General features: G+C 43.4%; 1 protein-coding gene across 6 annotated transcripts in view; it reads right to left on the bottom strand.

Annotated features, from left to right (window-relative positions):
• Positions 1-26757, bottom strand: part of LOC128339637 (protein FAM228B-like) — a 47104-nt gene that overhangs the window by 864 nt on the left and 19483 nt on the right. For 4 of the 6 annotated variants that reach the window (XM_053283893.1, XM_053283890.1, XM_053283892.1 and 1 more), the window contains exons 5-10: positions 25688-25810; positions 23924-23998; positions 22660-22857; positions 10144-10221; positions 5825-5912; positions 4001-4145 (exon numbers count right to left, since the gene is read on the bottom strand). In XM_053283893.1, the coding sequence (XP_053139868.1) occupies positions 4001-4145; positions 5825-5912; positions 10144-10221; positions 22660-22857; positions 23924-23998; positions 25688-25810 (707 nt within the window). Of the gene's footprint in view, positions 1-4000; positions 4146-5824; positions 5913-10143; positions 10222-12624; positions 13204-22659; positions 22858-23923; positions 23999-25687; positions 25811-26757 lie in introns of those variants that run through there. The other 2 variants (XM_053283894.1, XM_053283895.1) reach the window with 2 other exon arrangements.

The raw sequence follows: 26757 nt of genomic DNA, 5'->3' as shown, positions 1-26757 counted from the left end.
CTATGTACAGCCTTCATTTTCACAATGGACCAATGATCTTCACCCTGGAGCATGTGGTAGAATCCACTGTGAAGAAAGCTCTTTCCCGGACTGGTGAACAATGGGGGTCCCTTCCCGCTCACCTTTGACAATGGCATTGATCTAGTAAGTAAAGGAGTAATGCAGGGCGGGCAGGGACAGCAACAGAGAGAAGACTGCACCTTACCACCTCTGCAGGTCTGGCTCTCACCCTAAATTCCCAGCTTTTACATTTTTATTGACGGTTCTGCTCTGAACCACTGCTCTTTTCCTTTCCATTGTGTTAACTTGTAAACTACCCTAAAAATATTTCCATTGAATGGCAGCATATAATTAAAACAACAACGACACACAAATATATAATGAAAACAATGGAAGATCAGTGATTTCTGGGCCCCAACTCCATTTGCAGCACTTACTACTACCACCACCACCTTCTCCACCCAGTAAGGCCTACAGGACCCCCAGCAATTGATGTCTAGAAGTGCTTTTCCCCACATTCGTTCCTTAGATGAGGCACTGTTACCTTTCTAGTAGAAGTTGTGCTTCCCACACGGCACAATCTTCACACTGTTCATGCAGTCAGTAGGTAACCACAACAGAGTGCCATTCATAAGCTCTTCTAAGGTACTATTTCAGGGGTTGGAGTCCCAGTCTTTCTACATCATGAGACATCTTGCCTTCTCTCTTCAATTGTACCTTCCCTCAGAGGCAGATTTCCACAGGGTGGGGCAGTTTCAGGATGGAAGTTGTGATCTGTGCTGTGGTGCCTCCAAGAGAGCAGGGATGTAGTGTATGCCTTTCCTTGTCCTGATAAGTCAACCCAGGTTCCTTGATAGGCAAACACTAGTTCTATAGCAAAGAGTGGTTTCAACTTTCTCCCCTCACCTATCACCTTCCAAGGCAAGGCAACATCAGCCCAGAGAGATGATACCTCCCAAACATTTAAGGCAAGCAGCTAACAAAGTCTCAAGACATTGTAGCTCTTTGTCTACCCTAGGAGACAAAACCTTCAAGAGTTTCCCTTTATGGCACTATCAGGTGGGACTAAAAGAATGAATCAGCCACAAATTTACAAAACCATTTTCTCCTGAAGCCCCTCAGTAGCCCAAATGTGGGGCCTCCACAGCCTTGACCTTGAGAATGTGTGGTTTCCAGAAAACCACCACGATGACTTTCTTGAGGTGGTGGTTTTCTTTAACTGAATAAAGCCATGGCCTCAAAGGCTGCTGTGAAAATGAGTTCCAGTTGGGAAACAAGTATACCAGAGCTGGGATGAGGATGGTATAAGGGCCACACCTTTTAAGAACCTTCATATGTGTCTGAGAAGAGATGGTACCCTTTTTCTGACACACTAAGATATTGAGGTCATTCTCACAACCAGCTCTGCCCAGGCTAGCACAGCCTTACCCACGTAGAGCAGGTCGTGAGGAGGGCTGGGATCGGGCCCAATCCTGGCACTCCTTCACCGGGTAGCTCGGGTTTTAAATCCAAGCTAAAAGTGAGGGTGCATGCGTGCCCTCCACCTCACTGCCCAGTCGCGTGGAAGCAGCCCGAGCTTCCACAGAGCCAGGCAGAAGCGCCCAGCAGCAGGGAAATCCTCCAGGATACCATGCTCCTCAATGTGCGATGCAAGGAGACCCAGCCTGCTTTCCCCTGTCACCCTCACTGCTCCCAATCATGGGGGGGGAGGGGGGAGGCACGCAGGCTCCTGCCTTCTCCACCAGCCCACCCCAGCCCGTGGGTCGTGTGGACGACCCTATTGGGTAGCATCCAGTGTGGTGCTTGCACAATAGGACAAGCCCAGACTATTTTGCCCACTCCCTCTTCCTTGCAGTCTCCTGAGCCCCCACCCCACTGCCACAAAGCTAGGTCTTAGGGTGAAGGGAGCCTTGGCAATAGTGTAGGATGTGGAGTGGATCGCTACAGGAGAGGAAGGACAATTCCCCCCCCCCCCCCACCACCAAAACTGGGTAGAAACACTAAGATGTCTGCACCCCTACCTGGTTTCTGGAGATTCTCCCTTCCCCATGAAGCCACCTGGACCGAATCCTACACCATTTCATGTTTATGTTCTGCCTTCTCCAGAGTGATAACCTCAAAACCGCCTTGAGATTGTTTTAATGAAAGGCGGTATACAAATTTAACAATAACAATAAACAAAATTCCCTATTTCTCTATTTCTGAGGGCCTATTAACCCACTTGGAATTTGGAAGTCCTCAAGGCCTGATTGAAACCTCTGAGCTCTATCTCAACTATCCATCACATGATACATGTGTGCATTGTATATGGCTGTCCTCAAACCTGTGTTCTCCTTCATCCTTGGAAAACAATACCTATTTGTCAGGGCCCAGAACTTAATTCTCTCTTCAGTTTGTTACAACCCTTAGGAGAAAAATGTGTTAGACACTGATCAGGGCTCTAAAGTATACATAGACAGGACTAGACCCATAAGAAGTCAGAATTCTCAATTTTTTGCTTTCCAAGGAGCCAAAGTATTTTCAGAGCATCGCTGAGTGAAGACCAAACACCAGAAACTGCCTATTCAGTCATCTAGCCATTCAGACAGCGATGGACCCTTTGGTCAGGAAGCTATCAGCTTACTGAATGTTTGATGGAAGTCTCTCCTCAAAGAAATGTGCAGTGCTACCAGCCAATTCTCCATCCACTCAGTAATGTGATACTGAAGCAGGGCTGACATTTCTGAACCAAGGTTTCTCCACAGTATTCCGTTCCTGTTGCCCTATGGCTTCGAACTGTGCTAAAGAGACATACTGTGCAGGGGAAGGAACACTGGCGGGTGAGAGGGGCACATGCACAGCTCCGAGGCCCGCCAAAGCACATTGGCGCTAAGGCAGGCTGCTCTGTGCCTACTAAGCACTGCATAATCCTACATGTGACATGACTACAATTGAGAATAATGGGAATAGCATTGCAACTGCAATTGCTCAATGCTTAGTATGCACAGGACAGCCCGTCCCCGCAGTAAAGAGACAAAGGGAGGTGGGACAGAATGGGAGGAAGAAGTCTAGAAATCCCAGTTACCACCACCAGAAGAGATCCCATCTTCTCTCTCCAGTTGTATTTCCTTGCAGGGAAGTCCCTTCAGTAAAATGAGCTTCAGTGGGGTAATAAGGAAGAGTTAGAGAATGGGGTGGTCCACTAATAAAAGGAAAAAATGGGGAGGCTTTAGCTGAGAAGGAAAGAAAGAAAAAAGGAGATTGACAGAAAGAAGTGGACAGATGGGGTCAAAACAAGATGTGTGACACTAGGGTTGCCATGTCCCCCGGAATTTAAGGTAGCCCCCAGATTTTGGGTCCTCCACCTGGCTGCTAAATTCCACCCAGATTTACATGGATTTCAAACGTGCTGCCTGGATTTTACTGTAGATCCAATCACATGGGAGGGCAGAGAAGGAGGGGAAAGTATACAAATCTGTCAAATAAGTAACTAAAATGCAAATTAGCTTATGTATAATTTGCATAATATGCAAATTAGTTTTTTTTTTCATAATATGCAAATTAGGCCACCTGAATTTGGGAAGCTTGAATATGTGACACAGAATTCTGAACAATGGATTCAAACAGAAAGGAGTGATTGGAGCAGAGGGGGAGGGGGAGACAGAACAGCAGAAAGCAAATGTATGTCTCAGCAGCAGCAAAACAACATTTTTAATGTAGCCAATCTGTGGATAAATGGATAATATATTGACTTTGGGACAAACAAGGAACTGTTAGCAAGATCCTGATTAATGTTAATTTCAGACAAATTAGTGTAGATTCAAACAACTTTGTGACATTATGTTAAGTTTTATGATGGAGGTTTCAGATGACACAACACATTAGCTGTCGCTGATGGAATCTTTTCAACAGAAAGAAAAGTTAATACAGTAAAAGCTTTCATATGAAAATCACTGATTGTGTAAATTCACTTGTAAAAACATGTTTAGAAACTTGTGAAAACACGTTTAGCAAGCTTTACCTGCTCTTTTGACGAATTTCACTTTCCATGTATCCAGCTGGGATTTTCAGCCATTCTATTGGATTCATAAGTTGCCGGCTCAAAGGAAGCAGTGGCAGTTCAGCCTTATGGAGTTCATTCATTTCCTTGGAAGAGAATATTTTGCCTGTGGGAAGTTAAAAAGCACGAAGAACAAAATCATTTCCATACTCTAGAGCAGAGCTGCTCAACTTTGGCCTTCCTGCAGATGTCGGCCTACAACTCCCACAACCCTTTATTGTTGGCCACTGTGGCTGGGGATTGTGGGAGCTGTAGTCCAAAAACAGCTGGAGGGCCGAAGCTGAGCAGTCCTGCTCTAGCATAACTTGCAGATGAAGTAAAGGTAGTTATCATGGGCCAAATCCACACCTCCCAAACACATACAATCCTCCTGCCACTTCATAATACGCCTGTGCTCAGGAAAAACTATTTGCTTTAGAAGCTGCTTCGGAGAGTGAGGAAGGGTTGATGTGCTTTGCCCCTTGGCTTCAGCTCACATTGCACTTTGCATCAACCCAATTTCACTTGCTTTCAGAGGCAAAGTATAAGTCACGCAGCCCTTTGAAAGGAGCCAGGCAGTGGGATGTGGGGGAAATCTCTGCTGCTTAGCTTCTGCATCATGCAAAAGGTGGGGAAGAAGGGTAACCCTGCCCCTTCACAGTAAACCCCGAGTCAAAATAGTTCCCCTTTCTCCCCGATTTCCAGACCTTCAAAACAACCCTTGGAGACAAGCAAGGCGGTTTCTTCCACACTTGTCTTCAAGGGCGTTTTTGAAATGCTGCACCCTGGAAAAGATGAGGAAGCACAACCCACCCTGGGGGACCTCTGATGCTGAGGGACTGCTGTAAGGTGTGGACCCTCCCCTGATTCCTAGATGTAGCTCTTCAAAAGAGAAGAGCTACATCTGGTGAGAGCCAGCGTGGTGTAGTGGGTAGAGTGCTGGACTAGGACCGGGGAGAGTCGAGTTCATATCCCCATTCAGCCATGAAACTAGCTGGGTGACTCTGGGCCAGTCACTTCTCTCTCAGCCTAACCTACTTGACAGGGTTGTTGTGAAAGAGAAACTCAAGTATGTACTACACCGCTCTGGGCTCCTTGGAGGAAGAGAGGGATATAAATGTAAAAAAATAAAAATAAAAATAAATAAATAAAAAGGAGTCCAAGAACCAAGCAGCAGGGGGAAATCTCTGCTCCTCAGCTCCTAGGCTTGAAGCTCAAGCTAACCCAGAGCAGATCCGAAGCTTCCGACAACTTTGTTTCCCTTCTACCCGCTTCAGACAGCTGCCACTTTGGATCGGGGGTAAATGAAGCTGTCTAAAGTACCCTGCGCGCCTTCAGATCCAAACACTTGAAGCAATGCACAGCCCTACTTCATAATCTTTTGGGAAAGATTTCAGGTGTCATTTTTCAGTTCCCCCAATCCTATTCCTCAGAACTGAGAGCCAGTATTGTGTAATGGACTGGGAGCAAAAAGTCCTAGGCTGAAATCCCACACAGCTATGATGTGTACTGGGGACCTGGGCCAATCACCATCTTTCAGTCTAATGTTCTTCACACAGTTGTTGCGAGGATGAAATGGGGGGTAAGAGCCTTATACACTACCTTGAGTTCTTTGGAGGAAATGTGGGATTGCTCATTCTAATAATCAGTTGCTTATTAGAAATCAATAATTACTGTTTGGTCTAACGGTGTGGAAGAGGAGGAAAGCAATGCAACGGTCCTTTTCCAGAGCCCTCACACCATCAGTCATTAAAATGGGATATAGAATGCTGCACATTAGTACATAGTATAAGCTCTAGAGAGTACCTGTGTCACACTGCTGGATAATCCCAGCCTCAATGTATCTTCCTTGTATCTCCTTTAACAAGGGATCACATAAATGTGGAATTGAAGCCTATGAAAAACACAGCTAAATTCATATTTATGTACTTTAAGCTCCCATTACAACATTAAATCAGTGAGACTTTATTTCCATAGGTTAGGGTATTAAGTTCAATGCATAGAGAGTGTAGGGGATAGTTTAGCTGCTTGAAAAGCTCCCACTGATGTCGGTGGAACCCAATCGCATTTGCTCTCTAATAATGAAGAGAGAGAGTGTGTAGTATGTATGTGTATTTATGAGGTCAAAATTCAACTCAAGTAGTAAGCACTACTCACCTTATCCCAGTACTTCATAATTGGCTTTTGCAGTGATCCCAGACAGCAATGGTATTAGGCCCACATATCCACCTTTTTGGATCAGATTCTTCTACTTTCGCTTCCAGAATTAGATTAACTCTACTAAATCCTGTCACACCAGAACACCCTGAGGCTATGCAATGCTCAATAATGGAGTGAAAACATTATTGAGCATTGCATAATGTTGGAAAACAATATGCTGACTTATTGCTTGGTAATAACCCACCAAACAAGCAATTTTCTGCATGCATTGCATCCACAAACTCACATCCAGTAGAGTTATTCAGAACTGTGACGGAACTATCCAGTGTTCCCTCTAAGAGGGATTCTCAGATGTTGTTGACTACAACTCCCAGAATCCCCAGCTACAATGCCTTTTGCTTGGGGATTATGGGAGTTGTAGTCAACAACATCTGGGAATCCTGGTTAGAGGGCGCACTGCAACTAACTCAGATTCCCCCTTCCCTGAACTTGAATTTGGAATCATCAGTGGCCTGCCGTGATGCCATTAATGAGAATTTTCTGATAATAAAATCTCTTGCAATTGAGCTGATCTAGATACCACTATAGTTGCAAGTCAATGGAAGAGGTGACCAGTAACATGGTTAGACTGGAACTGTTTCAATTTGTGACTCCCAAGAATGTGGCAAATCGCTTGGAGCTGTTCTGTCTCGTTCCTTGCCCATCATGGCTTGCATCTTCTAATACGGAGGCTACATCATAAATGCCTCACTGAGGGAGGAGAGGATGCCCCCATGTCTTAAGGAGGCAATAGATCCCACCAGAAATGAGGGACCATTTTTAACGGCTTCAATTTTTATTTATTTCTGTTTTAACGTTTGTACACCACCTAGAGATTCCATATGGGGTGGTATACAAATGTAATATTATGTAATATTATGTAATATAATTGTGTACAAAACCCATCTTTATCATTTAAAAGCCTTTATATCTGACATTATGTATATCTTAGTTGTTTTCAAAACAGGAAAGCTAGAGTTTAATTTTACATAGAATTTTATTTATTTCGTTTAAAAGATTAGCCTTCCACTTTTCTTACCACTTAAGAAAAGCAATTAGCAACAATATACAAAATGCAAACACTAAAGAAAAGAAACAGCTTATTATGCATATTAGCAGAAGCTCGCCTCCCTTGCAGACGATCCACATGGAGTTGCTGGGCATGCAAATCATGTTTGCATCAGATGATCAGATGATGGGCTGCGTGCAGCTGTGGGGAGCAGAACGTGTCGTCCCAGCCCCCGGAAACCCCACATTGCACCATGTGAATACACGCTGCTGCATTGTTGGGGTCCCCGGAAACCCGCACCTTTGCCAGCGCCGGATGGGAGCAGCTGGTGCTGAGACACAAGCTGGGGCCAATATGCAAGCAGTTAGGCCAGGGTAAGGGCACGCTCGCGACCTTATGCTCAGCTCACCAGTGGGCTCCCTAGGCAGATTTGCTGCCAAGGCACTGCAAGAAGCCTCGTCACTACTGGTGGTTTTCACAAGCAGCCAAGTCCAGGCTTAGCTGCCCTAGCCCGGTCTTCGGTGCTCGTGAGAACAGCCTCAATGTCAGTTACATAGTCTTATGTGATAAACATGTTGTTGCTTTAAAAAAAAATTATTAAACTTAACAGTGGCAACAAGGATGGGATCCTCCTGGGATGGCACTACTGCTGTTTTCTGCACAGGAAAAATCCACAAGTAGCTGCTGTTGGTCATTTAGAACCAGAAGCCTTGCAGAGGACAAGGCCCGGCAAAGCCTTTTTGCAGTCAGTTAAAAGAAGGGCCCCTTCTAGGCAGTGAAGACAGGCATGTGAAGTAGCCGGTTAACAGCCTCATGAAATAGATAGAGATGGGATCTCAAAGAGAAAGTATGGACCATTTTCATGATTCTGTGGAGGACTGGGCCACGTATATTGAGTGCCTGGAGCAATACTTTGTACAATCATCCCTTGTCAACTGTGGGTTTCTCAATCACGGTTCTGAGTATCCGCGACTAGGAAATTGTGGCAGGACTCACCAACCGTGACCCGAGTTTGGAGAGATTTTGGGGGGCAATTTTGGGTGCTTTTTGTGATTTCTGGGGGTCAGGGGGTGATTTCCAGGGGTTCCCCTTCACTCCTCTTAGTGACTCGTGGTGATTTGGAGGGATTTTTTCTATTTTTATTGTATTTTGCAGTCCTTTCATGACCTCAATTCCTCTAACCCTCAGTTTGCCATTGATTTCAATGGCTCATCAACCGCAAATTCACCAACCGTGAGGTTTTCCTTGAACAGAACCCTTGTGGTTAGTGAGGGATGACTGTATGCTATGATACTCCAGAGGAAAAGAAGGTGCCAGAATTATTAAACTACATGGGAGGTCAAACACACCGCTTTCTTCGCAGTTTGACATATCCCATGTTATGCCTGATGGCATGGAGCAACCCATAGCTTTAACCTCCAGATAGTTAAGTTTGGCAAAGTGCACCTATGCTCAAATAGATAGAGAGGCTTTGGCCTTGATCTGAGGAGTTGAGAGGAACTTCACCTTAGTTACTGTTGGGATTTATATGTATATACACTGCCATTGTTCTTGCCACTGATGTATTGTATGAATATGTGTAGGTTTGAGGTAAAGTTTAGAATGTTTGTGTCAAATATCAGTTCTGTAGACTGATTGGTCAGTTTGTATTTCTTCTTGGACGCTTGAGATTGTTATTTATATTTCACTCAGAGTAAGACTGTTGTTTAAAATTTGGTAACAGTTGAGAAATTAACCTTAGTCACTTTGTTAACAACCTCAGTTTCTGCTCTGTTATACTCCGCTACATGGGGTTACGGGCCTAGAGTGCTGGAAATAATAAAATAGGCAACAAGAAGTTTATTAACAAGAAATGGCTACTTTTGGGTCTACAAAGATGCATCTAGCTGTAGAGATACTGAGTTATAAAAACTATAGAAGTTGGTAATTTAAAGTAAAGATATGGCTAAATACTCTTGGACTACCTTTTGTCCTGGAAGAACAGATACCATTAGAGAGTAGGGATGTGCATGAATCAATGTCTTTGATTTGATCTGAGCCTGAATTGAATCACCCCTGATTTGTTTTCTGTCAATCTGTCCCTCTGAATCACCCCAGATTTGATTTGGATTTAATTTTGATTGAATAGGGGCACCAAATTTGGGTGGTGGGTAGGTCCCCATGGGTGCCACCTACCACCAAAATTTCAAGGCAGAGGGGCACTTGTTTGATCTTTAATGATTTTTTTTTTTTTAGCTCTTACTGATTTTGTATATTTCTGCCATAGGAAATAATGGGGCTTCATAGTCGCCCTATCCTTAACCATAACATGGACCCCCAGCTTTCATTTTTTTAAAAACAAAAAACAAACCTAAGCTCTAGCCCTTGTAGAAGTGGAGTTAGGGAGCAAAATGTGCAGTTACTATTTTTCAAGTGTTTGGATTCTTTGATATATAATAACCTTTCCTCATAATGAATCTCTATGAGGATTCACTGCACACCTTCATTTCTTCTGTTCATTTTGACTATCATTGGACAGTGCCAACTGTCAATTGCCATGTGTCAGCTACATGCCCAACCCCCCCCCCCAAACACACACTGAGGTACTCAGTTTATTTTTTAGGAATTTTTGAAGGGTTTACATTCTTTGGGGTCTTCATTAACCCACTACAAACAAACCCACTAAAACACTACAATATTTTATATCCTAGCTTTGTTTTACTGTTCACTGCCTTGTAAAAGCAATGCTTTTAAAAGGCAGCAGTGTGTTAAATAAATGCATCCATCACGCTTAACCCCAACGGATTCCTTTGCAGGCTACTGCTTCTGCCCACAATGCTACGTAAACAATAGCATAGCCATCAGTGCTTAGTCACTCAGCTTAATCTTCCAGTCAGAATAAACCTCTGAAATGAACACAACACACTGAATCTCATACCTTCCAAATGTCTGTACATGTCTTCAGGAACAAAGGATCGTAAGTCGAAGGACTGTAACTCTCTAAAAATGCGCTGCCCTACGTAAGAAAGATAAGCACTAAGTCAAGCTGTGGCTACAATACTCAGGAAGCAGATGGTTAATATCTGTATACTGTATGTACCTCTAAAGTACCACAGAGGAAATACCCTGGATGATTATTCATAGGTCTCCTGCCCTCATCTTATATTTTATTTATTTGATTGATTGATTGATTGATTGATTGATATACCGCCCTTCCGAAATGGCTCAGGGCGGTTTACAATTAAAACAAAAAACATTAAAAACAATTAAAACAGAGATACAAATATACAAATATAAATACCAATTTAAAACAACTTAAAAAACAATTAAGCTATCAAAACAATTTAAACCCTGAAAACCAGGTATTAAAACAATTAAAACTGATTAAAAACCCTGAAAGGCCAGGCCAAACAGATAGGTTTTAAGGGCTCTCCTGAAGGACAGTAAAGAATCAAGATTACGAATTTCTGCCGGGAGTGCATTCCACAGTCCAGGAGCAGCTACAGAGAAGGCCCGCCTCTGAGTCATCACCAAACGAACCGGTGACAACTGGAGACGGACCTTCCCAGATGACCTTAACGTGCGGTGGGGATCATGTAAAAGAAGGCGCTCTCTAAGATATCTTGGACCCAAGCCGTTCAGGGCTTTAAAGGTAATAACCAGCACTTTGTATTTTGCCCGGAAACATATTGGCAGCCAGTGTAACTGTTTTAAAACAGGCATCATATGGTCTCTCCGGTTTGCCCCAGAGACCAATCTGGCTGCCGCATTCTGAACTAACTGAAGTTTCTGAACTAACTGAAGTTTCAGGACTACGTACAAATATTTAGCATTTGTTTAGGGTACAATGCATTTTAGAACCATAAAGTGTCATAGAGTTGGAAGGTACTTTGAAACTCTCCTGGTCCGACCCCCAGCTCTGTGGAGGAATCTGCTGCTCTATACCTGACAGATGGCTGACCAGCAAACCTCTAGTGGAGAAAGGCCCACCACTATGCAAGGCAGATTGTTCCACTGTCAAACAGCTCTTACAAGTTAGGGAGTTCCTCCTAATGCCTAGCCTGAATCTACTTCATTGCAATTTCAACCCACTGGTTCTAGTCCTGCTCTCAGGAGCAACTGAGAAGTCCACTCCTCCTATGGGACAACCTTTCAGATACCTGAAGATGGTTGCACTATCTCCTTCTTCTCTCCAGGCTAAACCAGACTTGGCTTCCAGGCCCCTCCCCATCTTTGTTGCCCTCTTCTCAACCTGTTCCAGTTTATCAGTGTCTTCCTTAAAATACAGTGCCCAGAACTGGCCAAGCGAGTCTGACCAGCATAGATTTTTCTCTCATCTTCACAAACAACTCCCTGAAATCAGGCACTTTACACACATGCAACTGAGAAGGAAAATTAACCCGAAACAAAATCCAATCCAGAGCCCAAATACTTCAGTCACTGGACAAATTTATTTAATAATCAAGCTACAATACTAGCTGCTGCTGCTTCTTCTTTTTTAATCCTTCAGCATTACCAGGGTTGCAATTTTTAGTGCAATAATGGTCCCCAAACTTACAAGTCTGATAAGAAAGGCTTTCAATTATTGCACAGATTTTGTTACCACTAGGGCACAAGTGGCTAATGAGGGATAGGTTCTTGACTAGGGAGTTAGACGTAGGGCATGTCTACATTTTTATCACTTTTTCATAAAACTGTCATAAAATTTTATCACATTTTTATCAGTTTTAAGTCTACTTGTCATGGCTCCAAACAAAAAAACCTTGTGAACTGTCACTTTTTTGGCGGAGTGGGGGCACTAGGGCTTTCCAATAACATCCCTAATGAACTATCATTCTGGGGAGGGGGGGTTGTTTTGCTCATGACAGTTAAGTTGAAAACCAGTTTGAAACTAGTTGTATTTACAGTTAAGAAGTATCCCATGCAAGTGTGTCCTCCCTGTAAATAGCTTGGAAAACCCTAGTTAGGCTTTCATTTCCATCATCATAAGTTTTGGGCGGTATAGAAATAATAAATAAATAAATAAATAAATAAATAAATAAATAAATAAATAAATAAAATAAAATAATTCTCAGATATACAGTTACATGGGTTATCAACCCTCTGTACAAATATAAGGATGCATCCCTGCCCCAAGGAGCTTACAATCTTTCTGAGATGTAAAAGTTTTTACAGTCTTAAGGGGGAATAAAGATATAATGCTAGATAGTCAGTATACAATGCAAAACTATGATGTCCCTTTGTCTCCTCAGTTCAGGACATCTACAGTGCAGGTAGCACTGAGCCGAGCATATCTTTCCCCCAAGTCCTCAACAACATCCACTAAATACTTAACAAGCATTATAAGTTTGAGCAGTTGAACCTGGTCTACTGTAGAAGAGCTGACCCTTGTTATGGGTCATGGAACTGAAGAAAACCAAAGCATCTTCTGTCTTCAAGGATATTTAGCACTGTCACTATTCTTCTGACGAGCTTGATACCTCCTGTGAGATTGGATAGGTGGAGGTATAGGGAGAAAGAAAGGATTATGGGAATGATAAGCACTGAAGTCAGAAGAAGAGATCTGTCTGGAATCTGGAGGCTGTTGTGAGGGCTGAGGCTGTTGAGAAGATGAAATAGAGGGTTGCGGAGCAGGAGGTGGAGAGGAGGGAGGAAGAGGAGATATGGGGAAATTTGGCAAGATAGTTGAATTGGCCACCTCTCGGGGGAACAGCTGTAAGAAGGGTGATTGAAAGAAAAGAGAGGGTGAGTGGAGGTAAGGAGGAAATGGAGGAAGGAAGTGGAAAAAATAAGGTGGGACAGAGGGAGGAAGCAAGATTGAAGGAAGAACCATCATTGGTGGAGACACAGAAGGAGAGGCTGAAAGAAGAGAAAATGGAAATGGAGGAAGGAAAGAGGGAAAGTATGAGCTATCAGAAGGGAAAGGGGACTCCAAAAGTGGGTGAAATGGAGGAAGAAGCACACAAAGAGAAACTGGGGATCCAGGAGCAGAGGAAGCCTAATAGAAAAGAGATACAAGGAAAAAGGAACACAAATAAATGAACAGAAAGGTAGAGAATGCTATCGAAAGCATGACAATTAGTGCAAGAAAAAAAAGATTGCTTACCTGTAAGTGATGATCTGGAAGTGATCTGTTGTCACTCATGACCAGTGGGTTACTGCACTTGCACAGGGGCCTCTCAGATAGATTTATCAGCTCCTCTCTACACTCCTCCCTGCTACACTCCAGCTCAGCATAGCCGTTACTTCCGGCAGTTTGGGTGCCATTTTGTTCAGTTTCTGGTAGACTGCCAAGCCAGGCAATCTTCCATCACCAGGTAAGGTAAGTCTTTTTCTTTTTTAAAAAAAATCACTGCAGCGGGTAGGACCAGGAGCATCTCATGAGTGACAACTGATCATCTCTGACCTCCTTGCTAAAATATATAACTTATCCCTGCGATCAGGCTCTGTACTGGAGGACTGGAAAGTAGCAAATGTAACACCAGTTTTCAAAAAGAGGTTGTAGCTTAACGTCCGTTCCAGGCAAATTGATGGAAAGCATCCTCAAGGATAAAACTGTAAAGCACAAAGAACAACAGGCCCTGCTGGGAGAGAACCAGCATGGCTTCTGCAAAGGTAAGTCTTGCCTCATGAACCTTTTGAAGTTCTTTAAGAGTGTCAACAAGTGTGTGGACACTCACTTGAACAAGTGTGTGGACACTCAAGTGTGTGGACACTCACTTCATGGAGGAGGGGTCTATCAATGGCTACTAGCCATTGACAGACCTCTCCTCAATGAAGTTATCCAAACCCCTCTTAAAGCAATCCAGGTTGTTGGCTGTCACCACATGTTGTGGCAGAGAATTCCAAAAGTTGAGGTGGCTATAAGCCACCTCCAGCCTCAAAGGCTGGGTGCCTCTGAGAACCAGTTGCAGAGGAGTAACAGCAGGAGAGGGGGCATGCCCGCAACTCCTACTTGTAGGCTTCCAGTGGCATCTGGTGGGCCACTGTATGAAACAGGATGCTGGATTCAATGGGCTTGGGCCTGATGCAGCAGGGCTGTTCTTATGTATGTCCAGATCATCAGTTACAGGTAAGCACCCATACACATTGGTCCAATACCCACTCTTAAACAATATTGCAGAAATTTTTGGTCCACAGTACCCTGCACAATGAGGGAAGAAGACCTGAGCGCCAGGTAGACTGCCATTAGCTCCAGGAAGTTGATGTGCATCCGCTGCTGCTGCGCAGTCCATGTTCCCTGAGCTTGATGGGTCCTACAATGAACTCCCCATCCAGACAACAATACCATCGTAACCCACTGTGTCAGAATTGGGGGCTGGAAAAACATCCCCTCCAAGAGGCTGCTTTCCGCCATCCAACGCTTCAATGATATTAGTACAGGTAAGGGAATTGACAGCAGCATTTCCTGGCTGTCCACATTCGGATGGAGTACTCTGAGATAAACAGCTGTAGTTTTCTCATTCTCAGTCTTGCGTAATTAACCACAGTGTTGTGTGAGGCCATCAAGCCCAGTAACCTCTGTATGTGCCATGACTGTTGCACCAGCTCCTCTTGGAAAACATTTAGAAAGCATTTGGAAAGCATTTTGTAAACCCTTGGTGTGGTGGATAAGCCGAAGGGTAGCACTCTGTATGCTACCCTTCAGCTTATCTGACTCTCCCACCATAAAATGCAGATATTTCCAATGGTTGTGCTGGATCTCTGTATGTAAAGATGCATCCTTCAAATCCAATGTTGCAAACCACTCCTCCTTAATGAGGAGTGGAAGAATGCCTTGCAACGTTACCATCCTGAATTTGTGCGTATCTATGAATTGATATAGGCTTCAGAGGTCCATTATCACTCTGATTTCTCCATCTTGAAATCAGAAAATAGCATAAGTAGAACTCCTGCAGCCTGTCTGCCCACCACACCGGAACAATTGCTCCCTTCTCCAACAGAGTGTCCACCTCCTCCAGCAATGTAGAAGTTGCAGGAGTGAATTTCATGCCCATGAAAGCTGGCAAACTTTCAAACTCTATCACATAACCAGTGTTGATAATCCGTAGAACCCACTGGTCCAATGCCATGCTAAAGCATGACTTACCAGTCTGATGATATTGGCACTCACAAAGCTGGTGCTATATGTTTTGGTTTCCGCATTCACAAAGCTTTGGCTTTGGTAGTAAATGCTGTGATAGTTGGAGTTTGGTACAGACAGTGGAAAGAATCAAAGAGACTGTTTAGCAGAGTCTTCGCCTGTACAGGGTCCTTGATTTTTTATTTTTGGCCCTGTAACTCATTCTTTGGTATGGCTTGTGCTGTTTTTGGTAATCATTTTGATCCTGGAACTTGTAATTTGTACGTTGGTGATTGTAAGGCCTATAATGAGATGCACTCTAGTTGGCAGTGGCTGTAGTAGAAAAACTTTTTGCAGTGTACTTGGACTTCTTAAAGGTTTCTGTTGTTGTGTCTGAACTCTCACTGAACAACCCCTTGCCATCAAAAGGCAAGTTCTCAATCCAGTCTTCCACGTCCATTTGCAGAGTGGTTGACTGGAGACACGTATGCCGGAGAGAAATTGCCATGGTCATTGTACGTGATTCTTTCTCAGCCCGATGTTTAAAGGTACTGAGTTGTTGCCTAGTCAGTTCTGCTGACTTTTGGAGAGCTTCAGCACAACGTTTCAAAAACATTGGAACGTTTTTGGAACGTCCTCAACAGAAAGGGATGTTGTCCTCAGCAGAAAGGGATGTTGATTCTTTCTGCAGATTATTCTATAAACAAAAATTGTAGTGGGCCATGCATGCTGCATAATTCACAATTCTAATGGAAAGGCTTGCTGTGATATACATATGGCAGCCCAATACATCAATTTTCCTACTCTCCTTATCCAAGGGTGTTGTCTGCCTGTGTCCTGATTTAGACGTCGCTGCACAATCACAGACTAGAGTACGGCGCAGGATGTTTTAGAAGATACAAATTCTTCTCCTCCTGCACCCAATATAGTCCTTCCAACCTCTTGGAAGCAGGAGTGGATGTTTGCAGAACTTCCCAAGCTGTCTTAGCAGCCTTTGTGTTCACTGGGAGCAAAGCTATTGGTTGAGTTGACTGGGCAGCAGCCATAAGATTATACACTGGATCCTCCATCATAGCAGAGAGCTTCTTAATGTCTAGTCCGAGTGCATCTGCCATTTGTTGCAGCATCTTAGTATAGGCCTTCAGGTCCTCATTCGGAGAAATTGATGGCTTAGGAGGTACATCTGATGGCAGGTCTGATGGATTCTCCAGGACTCCAGAGGTGTCATCAGAGGCTGTGTCAGTGGAGTCATAGGAATCATCATCTGAGTCACCACCCTAACCACCTGACGGTACAGTAGAGATGGATTTATTGGTTGTGTTTGGGAAACATCCACCAAGGTATCCGCTGTAGTGGCTGAACTACTGGCCTAAGCGGCATAGTATTCTGAGATGATGCAGTCGTAGTAAGCACTTGTGCAGACTGAGAAGTCAAAGTTGAAGATGGAGGTTGTGGTCTTTTAAGCAGGTTTCACTAGCTCAGTTGGGCAAAACAATCTTGTGCCACATTTTGCATGCTTGCAGCAAGCGAACGACCCTATAATAGGTGCTGTGCTTTCCAGAGTTGAAATTGCACAAATTCCAGTTGACAGGGGCATAGCAAGGTTGGAGTGGGCCCAGAGACAAGATTTTAAAATGGGCCCCCCCTCATTGAAGCTCAGCTCATGAAGTAAAGAAATCTTAAATGAGGCATATATATATATATATGAATGACACCTATGTATGAATATGAATGACACCTATGTGCTACAATAGAACATCATCCTAAATTATTTTTAAAAGCTTTTGTAAATTGTGGACGATGCAAGTCATTGAATGGTACTAGAGAAAGACATGCTGTTCTGGTAGCTCCAGGTCTTAACACTCACATCAATTTTGGAGGATGAATACAACTGAAGGAAGCCTGGGTGGGTGCGCGGCTGGGGAAGTCAGTCATGTGACTTGCATCTGCCCCCCCCCAGGCAGTGGGCCCCCAGACAACTGTCTCCTCTTGCCCTATTATAGTTACACCCCTGCCAGTTGAGTCAATGGAGACATTGTGTGGAGGAATCCACAGCCATGAATGAGATCTTTTGAGGGTACATAACAAAAGTTGAAGTCAGCTTCCAAGCTGAAGGTGCAGCAGTGCCTGTGGAAGTGGGGAGTGTAGCTGTTGCTGTCGTAGCAGAAGGGTGTATTGTGAACACTCGCACGGGTGATATTGATGAGTTTTTGGAGTCACCTCCTCCATGTCTAGTGGGGTCCATAGCTGCATTCTCCACTGAATCAAACAGCAATACAGGTGACCTTATTTGTGTCCATGCCAGGGACAAAGCTTGTGGTCTGTGTGTAGTCAGAGCCACAGTAGCCAATGGTGAAACTGGGTAATTTCTGCACATTATATTGCCTTCGAGATTGAGAGCCGTTGTCAATGCTGAAGACAGCCCCGACACTGAGAGTGTCAATGTCAAAGGATTTTTCAGTATCGAAGTTATCATCGACATCGGTGGTACATTCGTTATTGAAACATCAATATTGAAGAGTTGCTCGAGGTCGATGGTATTCTCAATGTCAAGGGAGCTGCAGGCATCGACATTGACGCTAGAGTCAGCACATTGGAAGGCGAGGGTGTTCTGGATGATGAAGCTCTTCATTCTGATTTTTCCTTACGTTTTTTAGGAGGCAGAAAAAGACAACCTTCTTCCTTTTGTGCTTCTTTCACCCCTCATGTGAGGCAGAAAGACACTCCTGAGGGCTCTTGAAAACTGCTTCTGCAGCCTCTGCTGGTGCTGACAAGGTTTTAGACTGCATAAGTGCAGTCATCCTGTCATCAACACTGAAGCCATCGATGCAGAGATCAATGCTGATTCTGGTCTCAGTGTTGGAGTGCATAGCACCTCACCATATAAGGCCACTCTGAGATCCAGAGCCCATTTTTTTTAGTGTTTGTTTGGAGAAGGATTTGCAGATTTTGCAAGATTAAGGGATATGTTGTTCCCTCAAGCATAACAAACAGATATCATGTTCATCTGTTGATGGCAGCATAGCACAGCAGTTTGTACAGCGTTTTAAAGTTTTCTATCTTTTTGCCTTTTTCGCCTTCCCCTCCATTCCAGCGGCTTAGCTGCATAATTTTAACAAAGCCCAACATTAAAGCAAAAGAACAGTCTACTCACAATCCTAAGTCCAAAAACAGTAAAATTCAGTTTACTTTCCTTTCACAGAAAAATGAGGAGCAACAATCTCTAAGGTCTCTACACGCTGGCGTTCAAAAGGAAACTGAACAAAATGGCACACCAACTGCTGGAAGTAATGGATATAGTGAACTCGAGCATGGCAGGGAGGGGTGCAGAGAGGAGTTGACAAATGTATCCGAGAGGTCCCTGAGCAGGCACAGTAACCCACTGGTCATGAGGGGCAACGGATCACTATCCAGATGTTACATTATAACAATTTCATTCTTCCATATTACAAGAGGCAGTAAAGCAAACATGCAGTAAAGTATAAGTAATAAAATACATATTCATAGTAAAGAGTACAGGTCTAGACATGGATCCAATCAGAGGAATTTTTTAAAAATGATACTCATATGCTCCACTTTTCTATATTTACCTGGTACAGTCGCTATTTTTTTGAATCTGCCCTCATAAATCACTACCCCTATTTTTGCCATTTGAGGTTGCCTTGTTAACATACCATAAATACAAGCTGTTAGAGTTGTCACACTTGGAGTTCAGCTTCCTCTGAGGTTCTCTAGGAGCTAAATCTCTGAGTAGACGGTAGATGCTTCTGGTCTCTAATGTACATGCCTATAAATGCATGTGCATTAACCATACATAGCCTGCCATTTAACACACTGCAACTGCTGAAATTTATATTTTATCAACAAATTATAGGACAATTATGTTTGTTGAACATACCTTTTAAAAACTAAACACAATGCTATTTGGTGTCATTCAACAAAAGACTAATTATTGCAGTGTCAATTAATACAGCTTGAAGCAGGCAGAGTATGGTCTTCAGCAGCATACACTAATGGTGGAGGCAAAGATTCTTGTATCTTTGGTATATGCAAGTGTGCCCTTATTTTCACCTGTGAAATGCTGTGTATATAAGCACGTAATTTATATTTTATTATTATTTATCAAAATGTATCTACTGCTTTTCTATATATACTAAGTGGTGTACAATAAAACAGTTAAAGATTACATAAACACAGTACATAGTCCAAAACTGTGTATGAAGTCTATAAACAGCACAGAGCCTGGGTCCTTGATCAATGGACATGGTAAAGTGGAGTAAAAAGCATGAGAATTCCAGTAAGTGCTGTAAGAAAGACAAAGGCCATGCAGGCTCATGCACACATTGTCTAATATTGGATTTTGGAAACTTGATTGCTTGTTTCTATTATGTTATTGTAAATGTGTGTTGGAAAAGTAAACTCACCTTTTAAAAACAGTTTATACTATCGCACAGAATCAATTTCAACATCCTAGCTGAGCTAGAAAAAGGCTAAGCTAGTTTACAACAGTTTTCCTAGACCTGGAATAAAACCAATTTAATCTGAAGATGAATTTCAGTTTAATAAGCACTAAGCAGAACAAAACTCATGAGAAGGATCCCCAAAAAAGTTTGTTTTAAATCAAACAATAAAGAACAGAAGGAACTGCAGACATGGAGCCTCTGAAGGCCTCTAAAGAACTGAAGCTCTTGGATAAATTCTGCAGAATATTGCAAGAGCCTAAAGTTATAATTCTCTTTCAGGAGCATAATGCCTAGCTCCAAACTGGCACACTAAGGTAAGGTAAATGTATTGACCTACTAGTATCAGTCATCTATCATGTTTTTTAATGTTCATCCTCACAACAACCTGAAAGGTAGGTTGTCAGTCTTATTTTACACAAGGTGAGATGAGGCTGGGGAAAGTAACTTCCAGTTCCGAGTACACCACACTATCTGATGGACCACAGTTCAAGGCTGTACAGCTAGAGCTTTTAATTCTTTGAGACACACTTACCCAGTTCCATACATTTCACTGAGGCTGGATCTTGAAAGTCAGATTTTACAATCCAACTCTGTTTGCTCTGCATATATATTAAACTAGCTTAACCCACGCAGAGTATCTGCGTGCTAGTACTTGATTGCTCCCCTCATCCCCTGACACAACCCCCCTCACCTCAGAGATCTCTCCACCCTCACCTGAGCCACACTCCTGCTCCTCCTCCTCCATCTCTTTACTCCATCCCCCTCATCACTCTTGGCTGCAGCAGCAGCATTGCTGGCGCCTATTGGCCAAGCTGCATCCCTCTATTCCCAGAGACCTCCCCACCCTCACCCTACTCCTGCTCCTGATCCTCCCCACAGGAGCAGCAGCAGCAGTGGTTGACCAGGCCCTTCCTTGCTGCTGCCACCGCCATGGCCGCTCATTCCCCAGGCTGCCTGGGGATTATTATTATGCTTGTGAACTCTCACAAGAGCTGTCACACACGGAATTATCCACAGGTACGCCTTAGAGAATTATATATAGAGAAGTTTCCATGTGGTTCTTTACAAACATGTGGGCTAGGGATGTGCACAAACCAGTTCGGAGACCCTTTTACGGACCTCCGAACTGGTTCAAAAGTCCAGCGGTTCGAAGGAAGGGGCATCGCTTTAAGGACCGGGGCGGGTGTTCTTACCCCTCTTCCGCATTTCCCCTGCTGGTGCGGTGCTTTAAAATGGTCCTTTGTGGGGCAGCATACCTCCTTGCTGCCCCAGTGCATGGCGGACCGTAAGTACCCAAAAGCGCCCGGTGCATGTGCATGTGGTGTGCGCGAGTGTGATGTGAGCACGCACACCAGCACTTCTGGGTACTTACACAGGAACATAGGAAGCTGCCATATACTGAGTCAGACCATAGGTCCATCCAGCTCAGTATTGTCTTCACAGACTGGCAGCAGCTTCTCCAAGCTGCAGGCAAGAATCTCTTTCAGCCCCATCTTGGAGAAGCCAGCGAGGGAACTTGAAACCTTCTGCTCTTCCCAGAGTATCTCCATCCCCTGAGGGGAATATCTTACAGTGCTCACACTTCTAGTCTCCCATTCATATGCAAGCAGGGTGGACCCTGCTTAGCTAAGGGGACAATTCATGCTTGCTACCATAAGACCAGCTCTCCTTCTGGTCCACCACACACCAGGGCAGCAAGCAGGCACGCTGCCCTCCCCAAGGGACCATTTTAAAGCACAGCAGCAGCAGGGAAAACGTGGCAGGGGAGGGAGAGCACCCACCCTGGTCCTTAAAGCTATCCCCCCACACCTTTGAACTGGTAGTCGCTCGTTCCGTGCACATCTCTAATGTGGGCTTGTCCTTCATTTATCCATAGATGGCTTGCTGCCTTCATACTCATCTTGTGACTACATTTTCACAGTTCTGCATATAAAGTCCTTTGATATGGAAGAAGTCTAATTATGTGAAGAAACAAAATTGACTCATCCAAGTCGATGAACAAAACATACATCTGGAAATCCTGTTAACAGATTATCAGCATAGATAATTGGCAAAGCCCCACACAACCACCACCACAGTACTGAACCAATATGAATTAAGAAAAATACACCACAGATCCTTCTCCACCATCTGCACATCTCCTCCATGGTCTGTTCTCCACTCATCATACACTTCTCCAGCGATATGGCAACCATGGCAGATACTGTAGGTCCTGCTCACACTTTCGAATGTGGCAAGGGACGGCAGCTTCAGGATAAGTAATTGTCAGTGGCAGGGAAGGAGCAACCACTGAAAACTGACCTCTTCTCCGGTGCCCAAAGGAGGAGGTCATCGTAAGAATGAGATGAGGATGGGCTGCCAAGCCCCACAGAACATTGCACACACATCTTATTCCTATCTACGTGACCAAAGAACATCAAATCAATCTTGTTTGTGGAAGGATAAGTGCTTTTAGTTGGTTTTTTAGTTGTGGAAATATAGTCCTCAAGCAGTCTAATACCCAGATAATGCTGAAGTATTAAAATACAGAAATAGAAGCATCTGACATCAGATTTCTCCTCAGAATATAGTAAAGAGTACCTTGCCTTACTCATGCATTGCTATAAGAGAAAAGAGAACTGGTCCAGTCTCCATTTATTCATTCAAACTCAGGTCTCAGTTAAACATCCTAAGGGTTACACCACCCACAGAGGCAAACATGATTTTTTCACAACAGTGTTACCGCTTTATGCTTAGTTGACACACATAAACACAGAGAATGGTGAATGAGTAACAGCCAAAGTCATGATGCTGTGAGCCATAACAATTCAAGAAAGGCTAATGTTGGTCCCAACCATGATTAAAAGTAACAAACCTAACTGTGTTGCTAACAGCCCTACAAAACGTAGCTCTTTTAGTATTTTTTTTAAAAAAAAACCTTTACCAATACCTGCTTATTATAGTAGTTTAAGTAAAGGGACAGCTGCTTTCGATTCCTTTCCTCTATTTCTTCACTTGATTGGTTGTCAACTTTGTCCTGAATTTTCTGCAGTATTGGGCACGAAACACTCTCAAACCATTTCTTGTACAGCATTTCCCTCCTCCTTAGAGCTAAGAAATCACTGTGTTTCAAATATCTGTCTACTTCCTAATAGACAGAGAGATGGTTATTTACAAAACTAGGTAGCTCATTAAGCAGTAAAACCATACTTCAAAACCAACCACACACTGTCAAATAAAGGGAAACTAAAAGAGATGGGATGATTAATGAGCAAACATGAAGGGCGGCTTCACACATACCATTCCTCCACAAAAGACACTTCTGTGATAAAATGTGTAATCCATTTGTACATTACCTGTCCCATTTCCCCAGGTTTCCAGTATACTGAGCTGCCGACAGAAGGCATGATCGACAAACTCTACTGTGTTTACGTGACCATCAGCAGCACAGGCAGCTATGTCAAACCCAGCTCAGCCACACTTCGCATTCAAGATACTTGTGTCCCAGCATCTGAGCAACATCTACAGACTGCTGTGACTAGTTGGTGCATTTGCAACCTATAATGGAAAGCTCCAATGATCCATTCTCCCCATATCTGAATTCAGATCACTAATACAGTATCTGCTGCAGAGTGGCCAAGATACAGGGCCCCAGGCAGAGGTCTAATGTCCTAGTGCACAGCACGGATCAACAGACTGTGAAGGAAGCCCAAGATGGGGCAACACAACAAGATAACAAAGCATAATTAAAGGAGAAGGAAGAAAATGTAGGGAGCAAATAAATCAAAAGATAAGTTAACATATATGGAGCAAGTCAGCTTCATATACTCTCAATCTAGGAAGAGACTAGCCTCATAACAGTAGAAAGGCATGAACAAGCAGCACACTATGTCTATGTAAGGGTAAATTCTAAGCATGAGATTGCCACATCCAAATTAAAGAAAACTTCCCAAAACCCACATAATTGTTCTTTCCTTATAAACATCAAATGATCTGTTAACCTCATTATTACAGAGGTTCAGCCACCAGTGAATGTATACAAAGTTTATAATGCCACTAGCAAAACAAAAAATCAAGTCAAAAATCATACATGAACAGAAAAAGTATGGAATGCAAAAATTCTCTCAACATTCAATTCTCAAGAGCCTAGGTCTCCCTCAACAGTTAGAAATACACACTGCAAGTGCAAACACACACAATGTTTTGTTTCTTACCCTCACAAAGCAGTTTTCTCTTTCCAACAGGAACCGTGCAGCACTAACAAGATCCTGGCCTTCATTAACTACATCCTAATAAAATACCAGCAAAATCTGAGAAGTAGAACTGCTGAATAAAAAGTAGTAATTAAAAGGAATGATATGAGCAAATCATCATTGCAAAGTAAAGAAGAGGCTGGGGGGAAAGTGGCCAACCACCCTACTAAATTTACTCAAGGAAATCCCACTGAAATTAAAAGGACAAGTTAGACATGCCTATCTTGACCTTTTAATTGTAATGGCACTTCCTCAAGTAAATTTGGTCAGCATGTCAGCCAGTGACTTTAAAAGCCTTCTTTGAAGGGAATGAGACTTGGATTAGTGCAGTTTTGAGGCTGCATTGAATTGGAGATTATCACAGAGTGGAACAAAAATTGTAAGGTAAGTGATAGGAGAAGTTGCTGTTATTACTTACACTATTCAGAAGGTTAGACGAAAAACTGGTGGTCAGGGCTGTCAACCAGCATGCTTGCAAACATCATAGTAATTTAGAACATTCTAAATTGCCTTTTTTTAAAATCGCAACTACAAGTATTAAAGGTTTCAGTACAATTAAGTAAAATTTATAAGAGCAAGCTCAAACACTACATAAATGTTTTTAAAAGAAAGGGAAGAACTTCCTATATGAGAAAATCCTAATCCTGCTCAAGTGTAATTAGAGACATATACAAGCATGTATACAAAGACACTGAATCACACAGTAAATCTGTATAAATCCTGAGTCCATTGGAGTCAGGATTATTAATCCCAAACAATGTTGTAAACTGTTGTGAGCCTACGGAATAGAGTGGGATATAAATCTAACAAAGAGTAAGAGTTTAGTGACAAACAATGACTGCTCATCAAATTCAAGGGGCAAAGGTGAGATTCTGTAGTATGCTAAATAGCCCCATCAGTGGGGGCAGTGCAGGGGCAGCGGTGAGAGGTAACTTTAAAAGTCCTCTATGGCAATACCACCAGCACCTGCAAACTGCAGGGAGCAGCAGCGCACCATCTGGCACCCTGTGTGGTGACCGCCCTGCCTACGGCACTCACCTGGCCTCTGTGCATGCACAGCAGCCATTTGTGTGGTCAACATGGTGTTGCTGACAATGCAAATTGCTGCTGTGCATGCACAGAGGCCAGGTGAGTGCCGTAGGCAGGGCAGTCACCACACAGGATGCCGGGCGGCACGACGCTGCTCTCTGCAGCTTGCAGATGCCGCCAGTTTCGCCAGTAAGGACTTTTAAAGGTACCCCTCACCAGCTGCCACTGAGTCCCATGTTGGTATTTGATCATTACATTATTTTCAGATCTACATATATATTTTATTTATTTGATTGATTGATTGATTGATTGATATACCGCCCTTCCAAAAATGGCTCAGGGCGGTTTGGATATTACCCATCCAAATTCATGCTACCTTTTAAAAAGTTCTTTCAATTATATAACATATTTTTAAAATGCAGTTGCCATCTCTTATATGACCAACCCCCATGCACAGCACACAGGAACAACATTTCTTCTAACCCTAAAATGCATTCAACAAACTGTATGGAACTCAAAGAATAAATTAGTTCAGAAGAGTGACGTGTTCAGCCCTTTTGAAATGTGTAGCTTGTAGCAGTGCCCCTTTTCAGCCTCATGTTTGAAGAACAATACTTTCCTTCTCAATGTTGACAGAGCTAAAGCATTGCCAGTATACATTTCTGATTCTCCCCACCCCCCACAACTCAACCATACCTGTGCAGTAAAAATATTCTTCTGCGTCAGCCAATTCTCCGAAGCATTTGCCCATTCAGACTGACTACTTCTCAAAGTCTTGCTTGGGGAATTACTCAGGTTTGTGGATATTTCTGGAAGAGACTTGCAAAAGGGGGTGGGGGGAGAGAATTACAGTGAATATTCCACCTTCCACTTAACCTTTAATTAATATTTGTCTAGACAAATAATAAAGCTGATTCCAGTTGCCTTACTGTTCACCCTTAAATATATTACTCAATACTGCAGCCCTACATCCTGGTATCTCTTCTAGTTTTAGCCCTGTCCAGGCAGCAATTACATGCTATAAAGCCCCTTTTCAGAAGCCACTCGAAAATTGAGAACCTGTCTCCAGGTGAAAACAGCATCTGCTGTGGAGAGTCATACAATTGTCACACTGGAATTTGGCTCACCGTATAAGGGTGGTAATGGACAGCAGCATCTAAATCCAGCCACACAGTATCATCAATGAGTCAACTGACTGGTTTGTTTTTTCTTCAAATCATCCACATAAATCAAGACCAAACAAGATTAAACTGTGGTACAGAATCTTTTTAAGGAACATTCAGAACTGCACCATGGTATGTAATTCACGTACATGGCATGTGCCACTACCTGTGCATTTTCCTTGTCTAAGCACACATACACATTCCATAACATTTAGAAGTCTACACAGAGTGTTGGTGGGGCCTCAGAAGTGGGAATTTGATCGCACTATTGCAGAAGAGTGTTATATGTGCATCCTGGGAGGGCAGGGAGAGTCTGTTACCCACCCTCACCCCCTGTGATTGTTACAATTGGCAGGAGGAGAGGACACGGTATCCTTCTCAGGGACCCATCATTCTCTGGCTGGCATAGCAGGGAGGAGTATGTCCAGCCATCCAGTCTTCCCGCCCCAATAGCCTCCCTGCACCAGCACCAATAAATTGGCCATCCAACTGATTTGCCTGTCCCCAGTACCTTGCACAGGGAGTACAGTTTTTGAAGGCCCCTGACTTCCGCTGGTCAAAAAAAGAGATAAAACAAGAAGCCTCTCCTGACCAAAGGCACTT

This window comes from Hemicordylus capensis, chromosome 1 (genome assembly GCF_027244095.1).
Source record: "Hemicordylus capensis ecotype Gifberg chromosome 1, rHemCap1.1.pri, whole genome shotgun sequence".
NCBI classification, from domain to species: Eukaryota; Metazoa; Chordata; class Lepidosauria; order Squamata; family Cordylidae; genus Hemicordylus; species Hemicordylus capensis.
Note: the sequence above shows the minus strand (reverse complement) of the source record. Positions and strands in the feature narration are given on the sequence as shown.